Source organism: Manis javanica, chromosome 7 (genome assembly GCF_040802235.1).
Source record: "Manis javanica isolate MJ-LG chromosome 7, MJ_LKY, whole genome shotgun sequence".
In the NCBI taxonomy this organism is placed as follows: Eukaryota; Metazoa; Chordata; class Mammalia; order Pholidota; family Manidae; genus Manis; species Manis javanica.
Genome location: NC_133162.1, coordinates 105,459,072 through 105,477,922, shown reverse-complemented (window position 1 = coordinate 105,477,922; position 18,851 = coordinate 105,459,072). Strand labels below are relative to the sequence as shown.

The following is an 18,851-nucleotide window of genomic DNA, read 5'->3' as shown; positions in this document are numbered from 1 at the left end:
CCCAGGCACCCGCTCACTGGTCCTGCTGCCCTGTCTCCCTAGCACCAGGGTCCCTGTCCTTTCAAGGCTTCCAAAAAGCACCCACCCACCGGTCCCGCAGGGAAGGAACGCTCGATATTCTTTGTCCTCAGGCACTGGTCCCAGGCACCTGCTCACCAGTCCCGCCGCCCTGCCTCCCTAGCACCGGGGTCCCTGTCCCTTCAAGGCTTCCAAAAAGCACTCGCCAAAAAGAGAGAAAAAAAGGGGAAAAACGCGCGATTTCTTCCGTCCTCAGGTGCCGGTCTCAGGCACCCACCCACCGGTCCCACAGGGAAAAACGCGGGATATTCTTTGTCCTCAGGTGCCGGTCCCAGGCACCCGCTCACCAGTCCCGCCGCCCTGCCTCCCTAGCACCGGGGTCCCTGTCCCTTTTAGGCTTCCAAAAAGCACTCGCAGAAAAGAGAAAAAAAAAAGGGGAAAAACGCGCGATTTCCTCTGTCCTCAAGTGCCGGTCTCAGGCACCCGCCCACCGGTCCCGCAGGGAAAAACGTGGGATATTCTTTGTCCTCAGGCGCCGGTCCCAGGCACCCGCTCACCAGTCCCGCCACCCTGCCTCCCTAGCACTGGGGTCCCCGTCCCTTCAAGGCTTCCAAAAAGCGCTCGCCAAAAAGAGAAAAAAAAAAAAAAAAAAAAAAAAGGGGAAAAACGCGCGACCTCCTCCGTCCTCAGGCACCGGTCTCAGGCACCCGCCCGCCGGTCCCGCAGGGAGAAACGCGGGGTGTTCTTTGTCCTCCAGCGCTGTTCCCAGGCACCTGCTCACCGGTCCCGCCACCCTACCTCCCCAGCAACGGGGGCCCGTCCCTCTAAGGCTTCCAAAAAGCGCTCGCCAAAAAAAAAAAACTCCACCCGCCAGGAGCCGGGGGGAGGGGCGCTCGGGTCCCGCCGGGCCGGGGCTTGTATCTTACCCCCTTCGCAAGGCGCTGGTTCCTTGCAGGTGTGGATGTGGTCTGGATGTTGTCCTGTGTCCTGTGGTCTCTATTTTAGGAAGATTTTTCTTTGTTATATTTTCATAGCTCTATGTGTTTTTGGGAGGAGATTTCCACTGCTCTACTCACACCGCCATCCTGGCTCCGCCCCCCCATTATTATTTTTGATTACTGTTGGCACCATGGTGTCAGGCAGAAAGACAGAAATGAGTGGGATGAAAAGGAGAAAGGGTCCCCCAAAGATGACTCAGGGAGTTGATCAAATAGAACCAGAAAGCCAGAAATGACTCAAGGAGTTAATTAGATGAAGCCACAGGGTCCAAGAGTGACTCAGGAAATATCCAGGATCCTCCAGATAAGAAACATCAGAGGCACAAGCACAGCACAGCCCCCATCCCCATTTCACCAATCAGAACAAGCCTAGAGAGCTGAGAGCTGTCAATCAAGGACCTCTCTGCCCTGCCAAAACCTCTTAAAAGAAGTCTCAGAATAAGCATCCATGCCTGCTTGTCATATCTTGGGCCGGCCCACTCTGCTACCCTGTGCATAGTGTATTAAAACTATGCTTTCTTGACTTTGGTCTCTCATCTCACTATATCTGACTTCCCTGTGACACCGAACCAAGCCCTTTCCTCCCCAACAATGGCAAATGCTTTTTGTGCTTGTTTCACAAACACCCAGTATATCCATGTTCTTCATACATCAAGGGCTTAAAAACGATAAGCTATACTCTCAGCTTTCCAAAATATAAAGTAGCAGAAGTAGACAGAAAATCATGAAACGACCTCTATCATTCCTAAAGAAGGGACTGCTGGAGCTGCTAATACTGATACAGGTAAGAATAGCCCATTTATTGGTAAAAGTACTATCTGTCCCTAAATACTTGTTGCAAAGTGCTCTGGGAAAATCCACAGCAATGGCTGTGGACATTGAAAGCTGTTTTTAGGAAGGTTTAAAGTCTGCTAAATCACATCTTAAGTTCCTCCTGTGTGTACTTCCTCCTCCCACCATTTCTCTATAGGTGAAGTCAGATTTTAGAAGATTAAAAAGAACAGGGGGATATAGTCTAAGGAATGTGTGCATATTTTTGTGATGTGGGGGAGGTGGTAATTTTATTAGTATTTCCATGTGACATTCAGGGAATGGGTGGTGGGGGTGGCTAAGAACTGACTTCACAATAGCCTTGCTCTGGTTTCTTACTTATTTCAATCTCTGGACAGTCTTCATCTTCCATATGGTAAACCACGGGTCTTAAAGCAAAAATTTAGGTTTTAATGTACAGCATGGTGACTACAGTTAATACTACTATATATTGGAAAGTTGCTAATGTTATGCCCAGAATTCGTGATTCCCCAAAGACTGCCAGGGAGCCTAGTCCAGTGCAAAAGCAAAGAGCCTTTATTCGAGCTAGCTCAAGCTCAATCTCCTATCTGCACTGATGCAGTGGTGAGATGCTGGAGAGAGAGAGCACGTTTCAAAAAGCACAAAGGTTTTATAGGGGTCTAGGGGCAGTTGGCGGGGGTGATGGTTGTGGCTTTAGCCAATTGGCTGGGGAAGGGTCAGGGCCCTGTTGCGCAGGTTGCAGGGTATGGTTTGAGCGGGAACGGGGCTGGGTCGGGGACATACTCAAGATGGAGGGCACAGAACAAAATAGAGTCGGTCCTGGTTTGCTCTTTGAATCCCCCTTTGTCATGTTGCTTATGGGCCCAATCATGGGACCGGCTGCATTGCTATTCGGCTTTCTTCTGTTACTTGGGGCTTGTATTGAGCACAGAGGACCATTAGTTGGATGCCCCCCATGCGGTCTCTGACAAATTGGACCAGCCTGTTGATATATACAGGGCCCGAGGGTTAGTAACAGGAGTAGGATGGCGAGGGGTCCAACTAGGGCCAAGATGAGGATAGTTAACCAGGGAGACCAGTTGAACAGAGACTCGTACCAGGAGTGAGATTGCTCTCTTTCTGACTTTCATTTCTGCAGCCCTTCCCTTATGAGGGCCATAGATTCTTTTATGACCCCCGAGTGATTGACATAGAAGCAACATTCTTCCCCTAGGGATGCACATAGTCCTCCTTGCTGCATGAATAATAAGTCTAACCCCCTTCTGTTTTGGAGCACTACTTCTGACAAGGAAGTAAGGGATTCCTGTAGATGAGAAACTGATTTTCAATTTTTTCTATGTCTAGGTCAATGGCTGCCCTTAGGGTTCTGTAGTTTTTGTCCTGGATGACGAGTGATGATATTCTGGTCCCTGCTCCCCCTAACCCCAGACCTAAGAGCACAGCTACGGTTAAGGTTGTGATAGGCTCTCTTTTACTTTGGGGGTTAGCAGAGTCTAACCTGTTAAGTATTTCTTATCCCGAATGGTATGCTAGTTTGGGGGTCAACTACATGAGTATGCAGAAGCCTTCTTTTGGGGAGTTAAGGACTTGGGAGTGCATGCAGGGAGTGAGGCCACTGGAACAGGCAGGCCCACCATGCATTTTCGGGGGGAAGCAGATACACTGTCTCTCTGAGGACAGTTGGAGTTTCATTAGAGGTGTGACTGCCCCGGGGGCATGTGGCCTAAGCAAGTGCCTTGTCCAGTTACTGCCTGGAGGGTTAGCCTTGCACTATCCTGACACCACCTGCAGGAGCTGGGATTGGAGGCTGCTGTATAATTGCCTTTGATGGCAAAACCTTCGTAATATGGTGGCCGGACATCTAGACAGAGCCAATAGGACTTGGTCAGGTGGGGCCTGGAAGTGTTCAGAACACAGTATGCTCCAACAAATATTCTCCATAGGGGTCTGTATCAGCTGGTAAGTTATGGCCCAGGGCAGGAGACACAAATGATGCTCTGGTAGGGGCAAGGGATGTGGGGGGGTCACAAGGCAGGGGCCTGGGTGTTTCTGGGTGGGACCGCCTGGGCAGGGGTAGGCCAGGGAGCAAGCACCTGGTTGGGTCCTATGGAGGACTGTAGAATAAGGGGGGCTGCTTGCATTCGGACAGTAAAAAGCCCACCTGAGTCTCAGGCTCCAAGTCTAACTTTTTCGTAGAAATGAATTCCCCAGGTCCTGCCAGTTTCGCATGACATTGCTTTTTCTCCCTGGTCTGTGAAAGAGAGATACTTATGGGGTAACAGGGACTCGAGCTGCAAGGTGGTGCAGGCAGCCGCCCAATGGTGATTAGATCACTGGATTTTGGGGGTGTCCACCAGATGTGTCCACTTGAGACACAGGACCAGGAGGCACAGAAATAGTCTGCTGCTGATCTGTAGGGGTCCCCTGACATCCGAGAAGGTTCAGGGCAGATGTAAAAGTGGGGCAGGGGGTTTTGGGGGTTAAAGGGTTTGGGTCTGAGGCAGGGTTGTGGGCATTCAAGATGGAAGAGGCTTAGTGGGTTAAACCTGAGTTCCAGAAACCAAGTGTCTCTGGGGTGGGTCTGGGAAATCTGACTAAGAAATGTCCCTGAGCTGGTGTCTATGATTTGCCACATACCGTTCAGGGGTGTGTGGGGACTCTCGGCAGCATGAGCAGTAGAACTAACAGAGTTACTAACATCAGGTAGGTTGAGTGCACTGTAGCCTGAGCTTGAGCAGGTTGTGTTGGTCCTGATTGACGGTCCATTGGGTGACAAAGTTTTTCCAGATTGTGGAAGGATCTGCTGGCCGAACATGGGTGTGATGGACCCAGGTCGCAATGCCGTCTTCTTTGAGAGCAGTGGGAGTTGTCAGTACCACGACGTAGGGTCCCTTCCAGCATGGCTCAAGGGTCTCTCAGTGGTGTCTTTTGACATAGACCCAGTCTCCTGGCCTGTACTGATGAGGTGCCAGGGTTGTGCCAGCTTCATAGATGGCACGGAGGTGAGGCCAAATGTCCTTGTGCGTCTTCTGGAGCCCTCTCAAGGAAAAAAACAGTTCTTGGTTTTCGAATTCAGCAAGAAGTTCAGCTTTAAGGTTGGGAATGATAGGGGGTGGCCTGCCGAACATGATCTCATAGGGAGTAAAACTCAGGGTGTGAGGAATGTTCCTCACCTGGTAAAGGGCGTACAGCAGGAGAGCTACCCAGTCCCTCCCAGTCTCTATGGTTAATTTGGTAAGGGTCTCTTTTAGGGTTCCATTCATCCTTTTGACCTGTCCTGAGCTCTGAGGCCTATAAGCACAATGTAATTTCCAACTTGCCCCAATAGCCTTGGCTACTGCCTGCGTTACCTGCGAGATGAAAGCTGGTCCATTGTCTGATCCTATCATGGCAGGAAAACCATACCTGGGTAGGATGTCTTCCAGTAGTTTCTTGGCCACTGTCTGAGCCATTTTGTACTTGGTTGGGTATGCCTCAACCCAGCCAGAGAAGGTGTCTATAAATACTAAAAGATATTTATAATCATACTTTCCTGGTTTAACTTCAGTGAAGTTGACTTTCCATTGGGCTCCCAGTTTGGTGCCCCTGAGCCTGGTTCCTTTTTCATTCAATGTGGCTCTCACATTTGTAAGTTGAAAGGTCTCACAGGCAGATACAACCTGTTCTATTTTGGTGTCCTGTTGGTGAATCTTAATTCCAGCATGTTGGATTAAGTCTTTTAATTTTCGGGCCCCCAGATGAGTAGACCGGTGCATGTGTTCTAATACTGAGACTCTGAGCTGGTCTGGCAGCAAGAGCTCTTTGTCAGGTGTATACCACCATCCCTTTATCTCCTGGGCCATGGGGAGTCTCTTGATCCACTGCAACTCCTCCTGGGAGTATCTGGGCTGGTCTGGTAAAACTGGGTCTCCCGGGTCTGGTAGTTGTAGGGCTATGGTGGGGACTTAAGTAAGGGCCACTGTGTTGGCTGCCTGGTCAGCCTTTCGGTTACTTCTTGCTACCAGGTCATCAGCTTTCTGGTGCCCTTGGTAGTGGATAATGGCCAACTTGGCAGGTAGCTATAAGGCCGTGAGCAGGTCAAGTATCTCTGCTTATTTTTTTCTTATATTCACTTGATTACCATTAATCTACAATTACATGAAGGACATTATGGTTACCAGACTCCCCCCTTCACCAAGTCCCCCCCCGACAAACCCCATTACAGTCACTGTCCATCAGCGTAAGATTATGTAGACTCACTACTTGTCTTCTCTGTGTTGCACATCCCTCCCTATGCTCCACCCACATTATACATGCTAATCATAAGGCCCCCTTTCTTTTTCCCTGCCCCTATCCCTCCCTTCCCCTTCTGCCCAGTCCCTTTCCCTTTGGTAACTGTTAGTCCATTCTTGGGTTGTGTGATTCTGCTGCTGTTTTGTTCCTTCAGTTTTTCTTTGTTCTTATACTCCACATATGAGGGAAATCATTTGGTACTTGTCTTTCTCCACCTGGCTTATTTCACTGAGCATAATACCCTCTAGCTCCATCCATGTTGTTGTACATGGTAGGATTTGTTTTTTTCTTATAGCTGAGTAATATTCCATTGTGTGTATGTACCACATCTTCTTTATCCATTCATCTACTGATGGACACTTAGGTTGCTTTCATTTCTTGGCTATTGTAAATAGTGCTGCCATAAACACAGGGGTTCATCTGTCTTTTTCAAACTGGAGTGCTGCATTCTTAGGGTAAATTCCTAGAAGTGGAATTCCTGGGTCAAATGGTATTTCTATTTTGAGCTTTTTGAGGAACCTCCATACTGCTTTCCACAATGGTTGAACTAATTTGCATTCCCACAAGCAGTGTAGAAGGGTTCCCCTTTCTCCACAACCTCGCCAACATTTGTTGTTGTTTGTCTTTTGGATGGTGGTGATCCTTACTGGTGTGAGGTGGTATCTCATTGTGCTTTTAATTTGCATTTCTCTGATGACAAGCGATGTGGAGCATCTTTTCATTTGTCTGTTGGCCATCTGTATTTCTTCTTTGGAGAACTGTCTGTTCAGCTCCTCTGCCCATTTTTTAATTGGATTATTTGCTTTTTTGTTTGTTGAGGTGCGTGAGCTCTTTATATATTTTGGATGTCAACCCTTTATTGGATCTGTCATTTATGAATATATTCTCCCATACTGTAGGATACCTTTTTGTTCTATTGATGGTGTCCTTTGCTGTATAGAAGCTTTTCAGCTTGATATAGTCCCACTTGTTCATTTTTGCTTTTGTTTCCCTTGCCCGGAGAGATACATTCATGAAGAAGTCACTCATGTTCATGTCCAAGAGATTTTTGCCTATGTTTTTTCTAAGAGTTTTATGGTTTCATGACTTACATTCAGGTCTTTGATCCATTTTGAGTTTACTTTTGTGTATGGGGTTAGACAGTGATCCAGTTTCATTCCCTTACATGTAGCTGTCCAGTTTTGCCAGCACCATCTGTTGAAGAGGCTGTCATTTCCCCATTGTATGTCCATGGCTCCTTTATCATATATTAATTGGCCATATATGTTTGGGGTAATGTCTGGAGTCTCTATTGTGTTCCACTGGTCTGTGGCTCTGTTCTTGTGCCAGTACCAAACTGTCTTGATTACTGTAGGTTTGTAGTAGAGCTTGAAGTTGGAGGGCAAGATCCCCCCAATTTTATTCTTCCTTCTCAGGATTGCTTTGGCTATTCGGGGTCTTTGGTGTTTCCATATGAATTTTTTCTCCTGCTTATTTTTTATAGTCCATCCCTCTGCCATCAATAACCCTCTCTCCTGGTAGATTGCCCCATGAACATGGGCCAAGGCAAATGCATAACAGCTATCTGTGTAGATGTTGATCCGTTTTCCAGCTCCTAATGTTAGCACCTTGGTGAGGGCTATGAGCTCTGCTCACTGGGCTGATGTTCCGGAGGGTAGAGCCCCCGCCCACATGGTGTCTGTTTTGGTGACCACCGCTGCACCTGCATACCTGTGTCCATCCTGCACAAAGCTGCTGCCATCAGTGAACCAAGTTCAGCATCAGGGAGGGGCCAGTTGGTTAGGTCCGTCCGGAATCTGTGTACCTCCTCCAGGATCCCTGCACAGTCATGTAGTGGAGCATCTAGGACAGGGTTGGGCAGTATGGTTGCAGGATTGAGGGCTGCACTGGAGTGGAACTGCACTCGTGGAGGGTTGAGTAGGAGGCTCTGGTAATGAGTCATACGTGTGTTGCTCATCCATCTATCAGGAGGCTGTTTCAGGGCCCTTTCAATGGTGTGTGGGGTCGTGATCCAGATCTCCTGTCCTAGGGTCAGTTTGTCTGTGTCTTTGACTAGGAGTGCAGTCGCTGCAATAATTCTTAGGCATGGTGGCCAGCCAGCAGCCACTGAATCCAGCTTCTTGGACAAATAAGCTACCAGGTGGCTCCAGGGGCCTAGGGTTTGAGTTAGAACCCCTTTCATTATTCCCTTGTGTTCATCTACATAGAGATGGAAGGGCTTCATAGTATCTGGTAGGCCCATTGCTGGGGTATCTAGGAGGGCCCCTTTTAACTGATTAAAGGCAGTTACTTCCTTTCCAGTCCATTTAAATGCTTTTCCCTCTTTGGTAGCCTCATATAGGGATCTGGCAATCTCAGCAAAACCTGGAACCCAGAGGCGCCATAGCCGGCTGATCCTAGGAATTCTCTTACTTCCCTTCGGGAGGTGGGAGTAGGGAGTTTCAGGACAGTTTCTTTTCTGGCATCTGATAACTGCTGCTGTCCACCCTCCAAGAGGTATCCCAGGTAACTTACCCTCTCCCTGCATATCTGAGCTTTCTTCATGGATGCCCGGTACCCTAAGGCCCCCAGGGTTGTCAGCAGGTCCTGGGTCCCCCACTCACAGTCTTCGGCCATGTCAGCAGCAATCAGGATGTAATCTACATACTGTAGGAGGGTGAGGCCAGGGTGCTCCCTTCTGTACTCACCTAGGTCCTTGTGTAGCACTTCATCAAAGATGGTGGGCGAATTTTTGTACACCTGAGGCAGCTGTGTCCAGGTGAGCTGCCCACTATAGCCCTCCTCTGGATCATGCCACTCAAAGGCAAACAAGGATTGGCTTCAGGGTGCTAGTGGCAGACTGAAGAAGGTGTCTTTTTTTTTTTTTTTTGAGAGGGCATCTCTCGTATTTATTGATCAAATGGTTGTTAACAATAAAATTCTGTATAGAGGACTCAATGCACAATCATTAATCAACTCCAAGCCTAATTCTCAACAGTCTCCAATCTTCTGAAGCATAACGAACAAGTTCTTACATGGTGAACAAGTTCTTACATAGTGAATAAGTTCTTACATGGTGAACAGTGCAAGGGCAGTCATATCACAGAAACTTTCAGTTTTGATCATGCATCATGAACTATAAACAATCAAGTCAGATATGATTATTCATTTCATTTTTATACTTGATTTATATGTGAATCCCACATTTCTCCCTTATTATTATTTTTAATAAAATGCTGAAGTGGTAGGTAGATGCAAGATAAAGGTAGAAAACATAATTTAGTGCTGTAAGAGGGCAAATGTAGATGATCAGGTCTGTGCCTATAGCCTAAGTATTAATCCAAGCTAGACAAGGGCAACAAAACATCCATAGATGCAGAAGATTTCTCTCAAAACAGTGGGCGGGGGATGAGGTTCTAAGCCTCACCTCTGTTGATCCCCAATTTCTCACCTGATGGCCCCCCTGCGACTGTGCCTGTCTTAGGTTGTTCCTCCCTTGAGGAATCTTACCCGTCTCTGGCTAATCAGTCATCTCCCGGGGCCATACAGGGAAATGTAAAGTTGATAAGTGAGACAGCAGCAGTATTCTTTGAAAAGGTTAGCTTTTTACTTCTTTGCAGATTTATGCCCTGTGGCTTCTATGCCCAGCATTTGTCTTGAGGTATCTTTACCACTTGGAAGAATTATGATACTTGGTAATTTTTGATAGGAGGCACGAATTCTACTAAAGGGTTGTAATTAGGAAGAAGAAAAGCTATTGAAGTAGCAGATGGAAGAAAACATGGGAAGATTATTTCTTTGATATATCTGAAGAAGGCATCTTTTAAATCTAGTACAGTATACCTAACTCTGGAGGGCGCCAAGGACCTCAAGAGAGTATATGGGGTGGGAACAGTTGGGAGTATGTCCATGACTCTCTTGTTTACTTCCCAGAGGTCCTGTACCGGTCAGTAGTCATTCGTATGAAGCTTTTTGACTGGCAGTAGGAGGGTGTTCCAGGCAGACTGGCAGGGAACTATTACTCCTAGGCTTCATAGTCTCCGGATGTGTGGCTGGATTCCCTTCTGGGCCTCCTGAGACATGGGGTACTGCCTGATCCTTACGGGACCTTCTCCTGGCTTGAGCTCTACTAGGACCAGGGTCTTGTGAGTGGCTAGTCCTATCCCTCCCATCTCTGCCCAAACTGTGGGGAATTTTTGTAGCCATCTGTCCATGTTACCCTCTCTCGGGAGCACCCTCTGATGGAGACAGTATTCATCTTCTAATTTCATGGTCAGGACCTGGATAGGGTGGCCCTTGCCATCAGTGACCTGAGGCCCCCTTTGTTTGAAAGTTATCTGAGGTCCAATCTTTGTCAGTAAGTTCGTTCCCAACAGCGGGTAGGGGCATCTGGTATTACCATAAAGGAGTGGGATACCCAGCCCATCCCCAAATCTACTATTCTTCAGGTAGTCCATGAAGACTGGCTCATACCAGTTGCCCCTTGTACCCAGGACTTCTTGCTCACTAGTTTTCCTTTTGGGGTGTGGAGGACCGAATGTTGCACTCCGGTGTCAACAAGGAAGTCAACAGGGGTCTCCTCCATTCTAAGAGTTACCCTGGACTTGGGGAGGGAGTCTGAACCCCAACTCCCCTAATCATTCCGTTCATCCAGCTCTAAGACTTTTACTTGATCAGTCTTGCTTCCCTTCCTGTTGGCCTTTTTCGGGCATTCTTGGGCCCAGTGCCCTATTTCTTTGCAGTATGCACACTGGTCTTTCTGTAGCCTCCACCTCCCCACCCTTGTTGGCTCCTCTACCTTCTCTTGGGTCATCTGCCAGCTGCCGGAGATGGCGGTCTTGTTCCTCAGGGGAGCCTGCAGTAGTAGCTAGTGGTATTCTGGCCAGGTCTCGAGTTTGTTTACTGTTGGCAGCTGCCATGGCGTGAGCCTGCTTATCTTCAGGAGGCTCCTGGTTGTTGTATATCTTTTTGGCTACTACCAGTAAGTCCTGCAGACTTCTTTCTCCTATTTTCTGTTATTTTCTTCTAATGTCGGCAGTTGACTGGTTTACAAAGGCCATGATAACAGCTGCCTTGCTTCCCAGAGCCTCTGGATCCATGGGGGTGTAGGTACAGAATGCCTCCATGATCTGTTCTAAAAAGGCAGCTGGAGATTCATCTTTTTCTTGCTGTACATTTCCTACCCTGGCCAAATTGGTTGGCTTTCTAGCAGCCATTCAGAGACCCTCCATTAGAGTCTGGTGGTAGACCCGAAGCCTCTTCTTATCTTCTGCCGTGTTGAAATCCCACTCAGACCAAGTCAAGGGGAAGGAGGTGTCTATCTGAGCCTGATTGGTGGTAGGATTCCCGTCTACACCCGGAACTAGTTTTCGGGCCTCATTGAAGATTCTCTCCCTCTCCTTGGTTGTGAACAGGACCTGCAAAAGCTGCTGGCAGTCATCCCATGTGGGCTGATGGGTAAAGGAAACAGTCTAATAAATCAGTAAGGCCTCCCAGTCTCTCGGAAAACTTAGGATTCTGAGCCTTCCAATTGTAGAGGTCACTAGTGGTGAAGGGCCAGTAGTGGTGGGCTGATTTCCCTGCTCATCTGGGGGGCCGGTGGCTTGTAGGGGTAGAATGGTGGACTCAGTAGCAGAGGCAGACTGCTCCCTCTGGACCCTTTGTCTGGTAAAGGGTGGGCTTCCCACTGGAGCACCTCCACCTCCTGCTCTTGGAGTGGCATCTGCTTGCCCCGGAGGGGGATGCTGGTGTCCCTCCGGCATCCTAGAGGGCTGATATGGGGGAGGAAAAATTAGTTCTTCGTCAGCCCCCCTGTAGGACAGGGTAAAGGGATGCTGAAGGCTGGGTAAGACTTTTCTTGTTCTCCTTCTTCTCTGTCCTCTGCAAAGCAAGAATGGGTTTCAGCTGGAAGGCATGGGGCCAGGAAGGGCTTAAGCCAGGAGGGTGGGTCTTCTACAAGGTCCTGCCAAGTGATAATATAAGGGAGCTGATCAGGATGACTTGTCTTAGACTGAGAGATGATATCCCTGACTCGGTGGATGGTAGGGAGGCCGAAGGTTCCTTCTGGTGGCCATCTGACATTGAAAGCTGGTCACTTGCTAGAACAAAAAGTCTGCCATCGACCCCTCTGGACTTCCACACTGAGTTTGTTAGCTCTTCCCCTGGTATCTTTAAAATGATCAATTATAATACTTAGAGGAGTAGACTGAGCCTGTCCCATAATGTCGTCCAGTAAGTCCACAAAACAAAACAGAACACAGAAACAGACAAACAGAGGGCCCTGAAAAGTCTTCCAATTCCGTGGAAGCAAAACCGAAAGCTAGACGACAGCCTCACACTGACCAGCGGGAGCGACCCGCCTCATCTCAGACCTTTGAGGGGAATCCACGCCCCTCCAGAAGGGAGGATCGGAACGTTTTCCGAATCCTCCAGCCCGCGGTCTTCCAGTGCGTCCACTTAGACCACACCAGGCATTACCAGAATTCCAGAAATGAGCTCACACACAGAGACAGGAAGCAGACAAACAAGAGACAGGGAATGAACAGATACCTACTGTGGCCAGTCAGGCTCTCCGGGTCGGGTTCCCTGGGGGTTTTGGGGATCCTGGATGAGCCCCCAAATGTTATGCCCAGAATTTGTGATCCCCAAAGACTGCCAGGGAGCTGAGTCCAGTGCAAAAGCAAAGAGCCTTTATTCGAGCTAGCTCGAGCTCAATCTCCACCTGCGCCGATGCAGTGGCGAGATGCCGGTGAGCACGTTTCAAAAAGCAAAAAGGTTTTATAGGGGTCTAGGGGCAGTTGGTGGGGTGATGGTTGTGGCTTTAGCCGATTGGCTGGGGAAGGGTCAGGGCCCTGTTGCACAGGTTGCCAGGTGTGGTTCGAGCGGGAATGGGGCTGGGTCCAGGACATAGTTACTCAAGATGGAGGGCACAGAACAAAATGGAGGTGGTCCTGGTTTGCTCTTTCACTAAGAAAGTAGATCTTAAAAAGTTCTTATCCCAAGAAAAAAAATTATTCTATGTTGATAATGGATGTTAACTACACTTGTGGTGATCATTTTGTAATCTATACAAATAATCATTATATTGTATATCTGAAATGAATATGTTAATTATACCTCAATTAAAAAAAATAAAACAAAAAACTTACTGAGCTTTACAAGGATTCCTACTTCAGGAGTTGAAGAAAATACTCAGAAAATTGAAATGAACCATAGGGTTGTTTTTTTGTCTCTAATTTCATGTAAGATTGAATACTTGCTAAGCTGGCCTTAAATGTGTATCCTCTCCATCTTTTAAGTCTCTGTAGTAAAAAATAATAAAAATCAAACAAGCTTTGGAAAGGAATGCCTTTTCACCATCCTCACTCTTCCTTTTCCTCTGTGCCTGGCTCCCTAGTCTGACATGGTTCAAAGGCAGCTCCAACTCTGCTCTCAGCAGTACAATATTCACGACTGGGATGCACCAACTTATGGAGAGGCCTGGGAGTGCGACTTTGCAAAAAAACCTTCAGTGAGTGAACATCTGTGCCAGAGTACATCTTGCTTCTGAGTTGCAAATTAAACCCCTAATCTGGGCTGGAAGCAAACCAGGCCTGAGGCAAGTTGTAGATGACAGATCTCCTACCATTTGGGTTTCTTACCAGTTTGACTTTGCTTGTCTAGCAAATGGGAATAGCTTTCTATAAAATATTTGAGCAAAACTGAATAATTAGGAGCTCAAAATATTGGCTAAAACCACAAATTCTTTATTTAACTAAACAATGTTCTACTTTTAGTTGTATCCATACTCAAAACTGTCTACAATTCATTGGTATTACCTTTATGAGAGACCAAAAAAAAAAAACATGAATCATGCTCATAGGAATCATTCCTACAGAAAAAGTGATGCTTCCTAGGACATTTGTAAAAGGAGGAGGTTTACTGTTCTTCACCTTCTCTAAGTCTGAAATTGAAATTGTCAAGACAGGTGAAGTCTTCAGTACCCACACTCATTTAAAAAGGTATTTTTAATTTACAAAAGACAAAGTGGGTCTGTATTTGTAAACATTTATTTTTTTGAACTGAAAAAGGCTTGCATCAGCACACATTGTACAGCTTTGCAAATTACACAGAAATTGAAAAAAAGGTTCCTTGTTCATAAGTGCAATGAATCTTTGATGTCCAGTGATCCGCTGCAAACAATGAAAACACATTTTAAACCACTTAGGAAATTCCCAGCACTCATCAGATGCATTTCCTTAAGGGACAAAAAATCCACAAGAATGGGAATGCAAGTAAGTGGCATTCAGTTATTGGAGGGACACTTAAAAAACAAAGTGGAAGTATTTTCCTGCCTAGAATGATTTGATTCCTAGTCCCCTTTGAATCTTAAGCGGTTTGACTAAGAAGCATTAAGAACATAATTTACTTTATACTTAATGTTCATACTACCTAAATGAGTAATGGAAGGACCCTATGAGGGAGTTGTGTATTTTCTGGGAATTGTTACTGTGTTTAGAGATACAGGGGGAGAGTGATTTCTATTTATGGGCTCCTTAGTCACCCTCAAGTCCTCCCAAAAAGAGCAGATGGTCTCGACCTGGTCACACTACTCCTCCATTCTTTTCCCCCAAATTCTATGCTGGGTCACACATGCTGGCTGCAAAAAAGAAATACAGGCTCCAACTGGTTGTAATCATTTTGAAGAATAATTTGCTGTACAATAGAGCTTTGGATCTGATACAAGAATTCAGAAATATAAAACAAAATAACTATAAAAGTTAGGAGGCATTTGAACAGCATTTCCCCAGAAAAAGCTGCTAACTCTGTATCATTCCGATGTGGATTCCTAGTTATTCGGGGTGAAATGTGTATTTCCACCCCCCTTGCTGGATCACTGGCCTGTCTTCAAAAGCTGTAACACGATAACCACACATCCTAGGAGTCTCTATCATGTTAAGAGAAGCTCCAAATACCAACCTAATTAAAGATGGGAGAGGACAGGGGAATCATAAAGGCCAAGGGTCCAAGGTGGCTGTTACTGAGAACTTGCCCTTTCCAAAATGTGAAAGTCATAGTGCTTCTTGCTTGTTCTCAGCTTAAACTTGTTAATTGAGTTAATTTGTTTCTTCAATGCATTCTGTGCAGCCGAAATGGAGGGGAATGTGGCTAGGACAGTGTATGTGGAGGCCAAGTCACTGGGTTTAGAGCGTTCAGGGTTGACAGTATTGTCCCCACTGCCACAGCAGAGAGGGTGACGACGTAGCTGGGGCTGGGACTGGGGATCCCGGAGCCACCGGATCTTGGCGCCAATTTTAAAGAGTTCCCCAAAAAGCTTCTCGGCCTCCATGCGAGTTATTCCATCTGGTAGTTCAGTAATTTCCAAGACCTTCCCAACAACTAGAATGGAAAAGGTTAGAATTAATAATCCCTATTACTAAAGGTGTACAGAAAGTACTGCAGATCCAAATATGACATAAGAGAATTTTCTGAAACCATTCAAATCCACAAAATTCTAATTGTTATGGTTATTTTGAAAATCATTCCTATTAACCTCTTAAGCAAGGGGTATGGAGCTAATGGTGCTGAGCTACCCATTTTAGTCTTCACTGATAGCTGCACATACAAAACACAGCACTGTAGAGGCTTCTCTAAATTAGCTGTGTGATCTTAGGAAAACAGTCTCCTGAAATTCATGTTCCCATTGTAAAATTAAGATAAGAGCATTTGCTGTAACCACTCCAAGGCTGTTTAATAGAAAGTTAAGGCACATCTGAAAGCAGTTTGCCATGGACAGGTGATTCATTTGTTCATTTAGACCATCTCCACACAGAAGTGTAAGGATTACTTCCTTTCTCAGAGGATACAGAGGCAAAGAGTTTCATTCTACCTGCTCCTCTTACACACATCTTTCCCCTTTGGTCCCTTCACTCCTCCTCAACTTACCTGTATCTTACACATTTTCAAATAGGAAATGAGACAGAATGAAAAGAACATATTCAAGAACCCTACAATATAGACAACATAATTTTATGTTCTACGTAATTACAACTTTTTGCAGGACTCTAGAAAGAGGAAATCCATTTCTGTGGTATGGCATGGTTTTAAAGACAAACTGTCAATAGTTTGTCAAACCACATCCATTGTTGCTAAAGGACACACCTGCTTCTCCTGCACCAAGGTCAGTGGATGCAGCTTTTTTAGCTTGTTTCCTTCCTCTATTTCCATGCCTGTTGCCAGACTGACCCTGGAAATCCATAAATAAATGAGAAATTAGGACAATAAAGCTGACAAATGTGTTTGTAGTGTTCCAACACTTAATACCTAAACATACTCATGATGTAAACATACTTATTACATAAACATACTCAATCACAAAACCTACTGGGTTTTGTCCTTCAAAGAAATCCAATCCCAGGCCTTCTGAATTCTGCCTCTGTGCAATGGCACTTCTGTTCCTCACTATGGCCAGTCACTTGCTGACTGTCTTTCATAAGAAAGGTGCCCCAATGCCCCAGCTGCCACTGATTTTTGGATAGCACTAGTGAATTTCTGCTCAGCCAAGCACATCACCTTCTCCCTTGCTCTACTCTCAGTGGGGCTAGTGAAAAGGTCAATACACCAGGTGGCAAGGACCCGAGCTTCTCCTTGCGCAGCACCAAAAGGTGCGCCATAGCCCACACTACCCCCATCTCCTGACCCCATGGACAAAAGAACTATGAGGTTCTGTCAACAAAGCCCAGGTGCTCACACAACTGGCTTTCACACCTGCTGGGCTGGAATGTGTCCGTGTAGAACAGCAGGAGAGTTGTACTGCAGTGGCTGGCCAAGTAAGGGGTATCTGGCATCACCTGAAAGCCAAACAACAACACACCGTTTTTATATATTCTTCTCTGTTACAAAGTACATTGCAGAGTTTTCTAAATTGTCCAGAACACTTAAGACAAATAGGGGTAACATGTTTTGCACAATACAAAGTGTAGGTATTGACATGGTTTTTTAAAAGATATAAAAGTGTCCATATCTCCTTTAAAGACCTAGGGTAAACTTCTGAAAGGACTAGACTCGTAACAGTGGTTAAGAAGGAGGGTAAATGGTGGACACTTGGGTAGATGCAGATAGGTTGCACAGAAACCTCTATATACCTTAACATTCCACGTAATCCACAAAATAACAAGAATACCCACTCCACCCACTTGAGATGCTAAAATCCATATTTTCTATGATGACTGAAAATTAATGTTACACTTTAGAGGAAGGAAAAATCCCTGGGAAAACATAAGCTCTTGATATCCTCTAATTTATTATTACTTTGTTTCCTTTTTTTAATTAAGGTATTGATATACACTCTTATGAAAGTTTTACATGAAAACAATGTGGTTACTACATCTGCCATATTACCAAGTTCTGACCCATACCCCATTGCAGTCACTGTCCATCAGTGTAGTAAGATGCCACAGATTCACTATTTGCCTTCTCTGTGCTACACTGTCTTCCCTGTGACCCCCACACCATGTGTACTAAACATAATAGCCATCGAACCCCTTCTCCCACCCTCCTCACCCGACCTCCCGCACCCCTCCCCTTTGGTAATCGCGAGTCCCTTCTTAGGGTCTGTGAGTCTGCTGTTTTGTTCCTTCAGTTTTGCTTTGTTGTTACACTCCACAAATGAGGTAAATCATTTGGTACCTGTCTTTTTCTGCCTGGCTTATTTCAATGAGCATAATACCCTCTAGCTCCAACCATGTTGTTGCAAATGGTATGATCTGTTTACTTCTTATGGGTAAGTCATATCCCATTGTGTACCACATCTTCTTTATCCATTCATCTACTAATGGACACTTAGGTTGCTTCCATACCTTGGCTATTGTAAATAATGCTGTGATAAACATAGGGGTGCATATGTCTTTTTGAATCTGTGTTGTATTCTTTGGGTAAATTCCAAGGAGTAGAATTCCCAGATCAAATGGTATTTCTATTTTTAGTTTCTTGAGGAACCTCCATATTGCTTTCCACAATGGTTAAACTCCCTTACATTCCCACCAGCAGTGTAGGAGGGTTCCCCTTCTGCACATGCTCACCAGCATTTGTTGTTCTTAGGACTTTTCAATGCTGGCCATCCTTACTGGTGTGAGGTGGTATCTCACTGTGGTTTTAATTTGCATTTCGCTGATGATTAATGATGTGGAGCGTCTTCTCATGTCTGTTGGCCATCTGAATTTCTTCTTTGGAGAGCTGTCTCTTCATATCCTCTGCATATTTGTTAATCAGGTTATTTGCTTTTTGGGTGTTGAGGCATGTAAGTTCTTTATATATTTTGGATGTTAACCCCTTGTCAGATATGTCATTTACAAATATATTCTCTCATACTGTAGGATGCCTTTTTGTTCTGTTGATGGTGTCCTTTGCTCTACAGAAACTTTTTAGCTTGATGTAGTCCCAAGAGTTCATTTTTGCTTGTTTGTTTCCCTTGCTTGAGGAGATGCGTTCAGGAAGAAGTTGCTCATGCTTATATTCAGGAGATGTTTGCATATGTTGTCTTCTAAGAATTTATGGTTTCATGACTCACATTGAAGTCTTTTTTGATCCATTCCGAGTTTACTTTTGTGTACGGGGTTAAACATTAATCCAGTTTCATTCTCTTGCATGTAGGTGTTGAAGAGGCTTTCATTTCCCCATTGTATATTCATGGCTCCTTTATTGTATATTGACCATATATGGTTGGGTTTATATCAGGGCTCTCTAGTCTGTTCCATTGGTCTATGGGTCTGTTCTTGTGCCAGTACCAAATTGTCTTAATTACTGTGGCTTCCT

The 18,851-nt window shown here is 45.8% G+C and overlaps 1 protein-coding gene and 1 long non-coding RNA gene across 14 annotated transcripts in view; one reads left to right on the top strand and one right to left on the bottom strand.

Annotated features, from left to right (window-relative positions):
• The window catches only part of LOC140850473 (uncharacterized), a 112,391-nt gene that overhangs the window by 17,591 nt on the left and 75,949 nt on the right, over window positions 1-18,851 (top strand). The gene's annotated exons all lie outside the window — the stretch shown is intronic.
• R3HDM1 (R3H domain containing 1) overlaps window positions 14,092-18,851 on the bottom strand; it is a 160,630-nt gene continuing 155,870 nt past the window's right edge. For 10 of the 11 annotated variants that reach the window (XM_037020742.2, XM_073241375.1, XM_037020746.2 and 7 more), the window contains 3 exons: window positions 16,806-16,888; window positions 16,200-16,284; window positions 14,092-15,437 (listed from right to left, as the gene is read on the bottom strand). In XM_037020742.2, the coding sequence (XP_036876637.2) occupies window positions 15,076-15,437; window positions 16,200-16,284; window positions 16,806-16,888 (530 nt within the window). In that variant the 3' untranslated portion in view covers window positions 14,092-15,075. The remainder of the gene's footprint in view (window positions 15,438-16,199; window positions 16,285-16,805; window positions 16,889-18,851) is intronic. The other variant, XM_037020752.2, reaches the window with a different exon arrangement.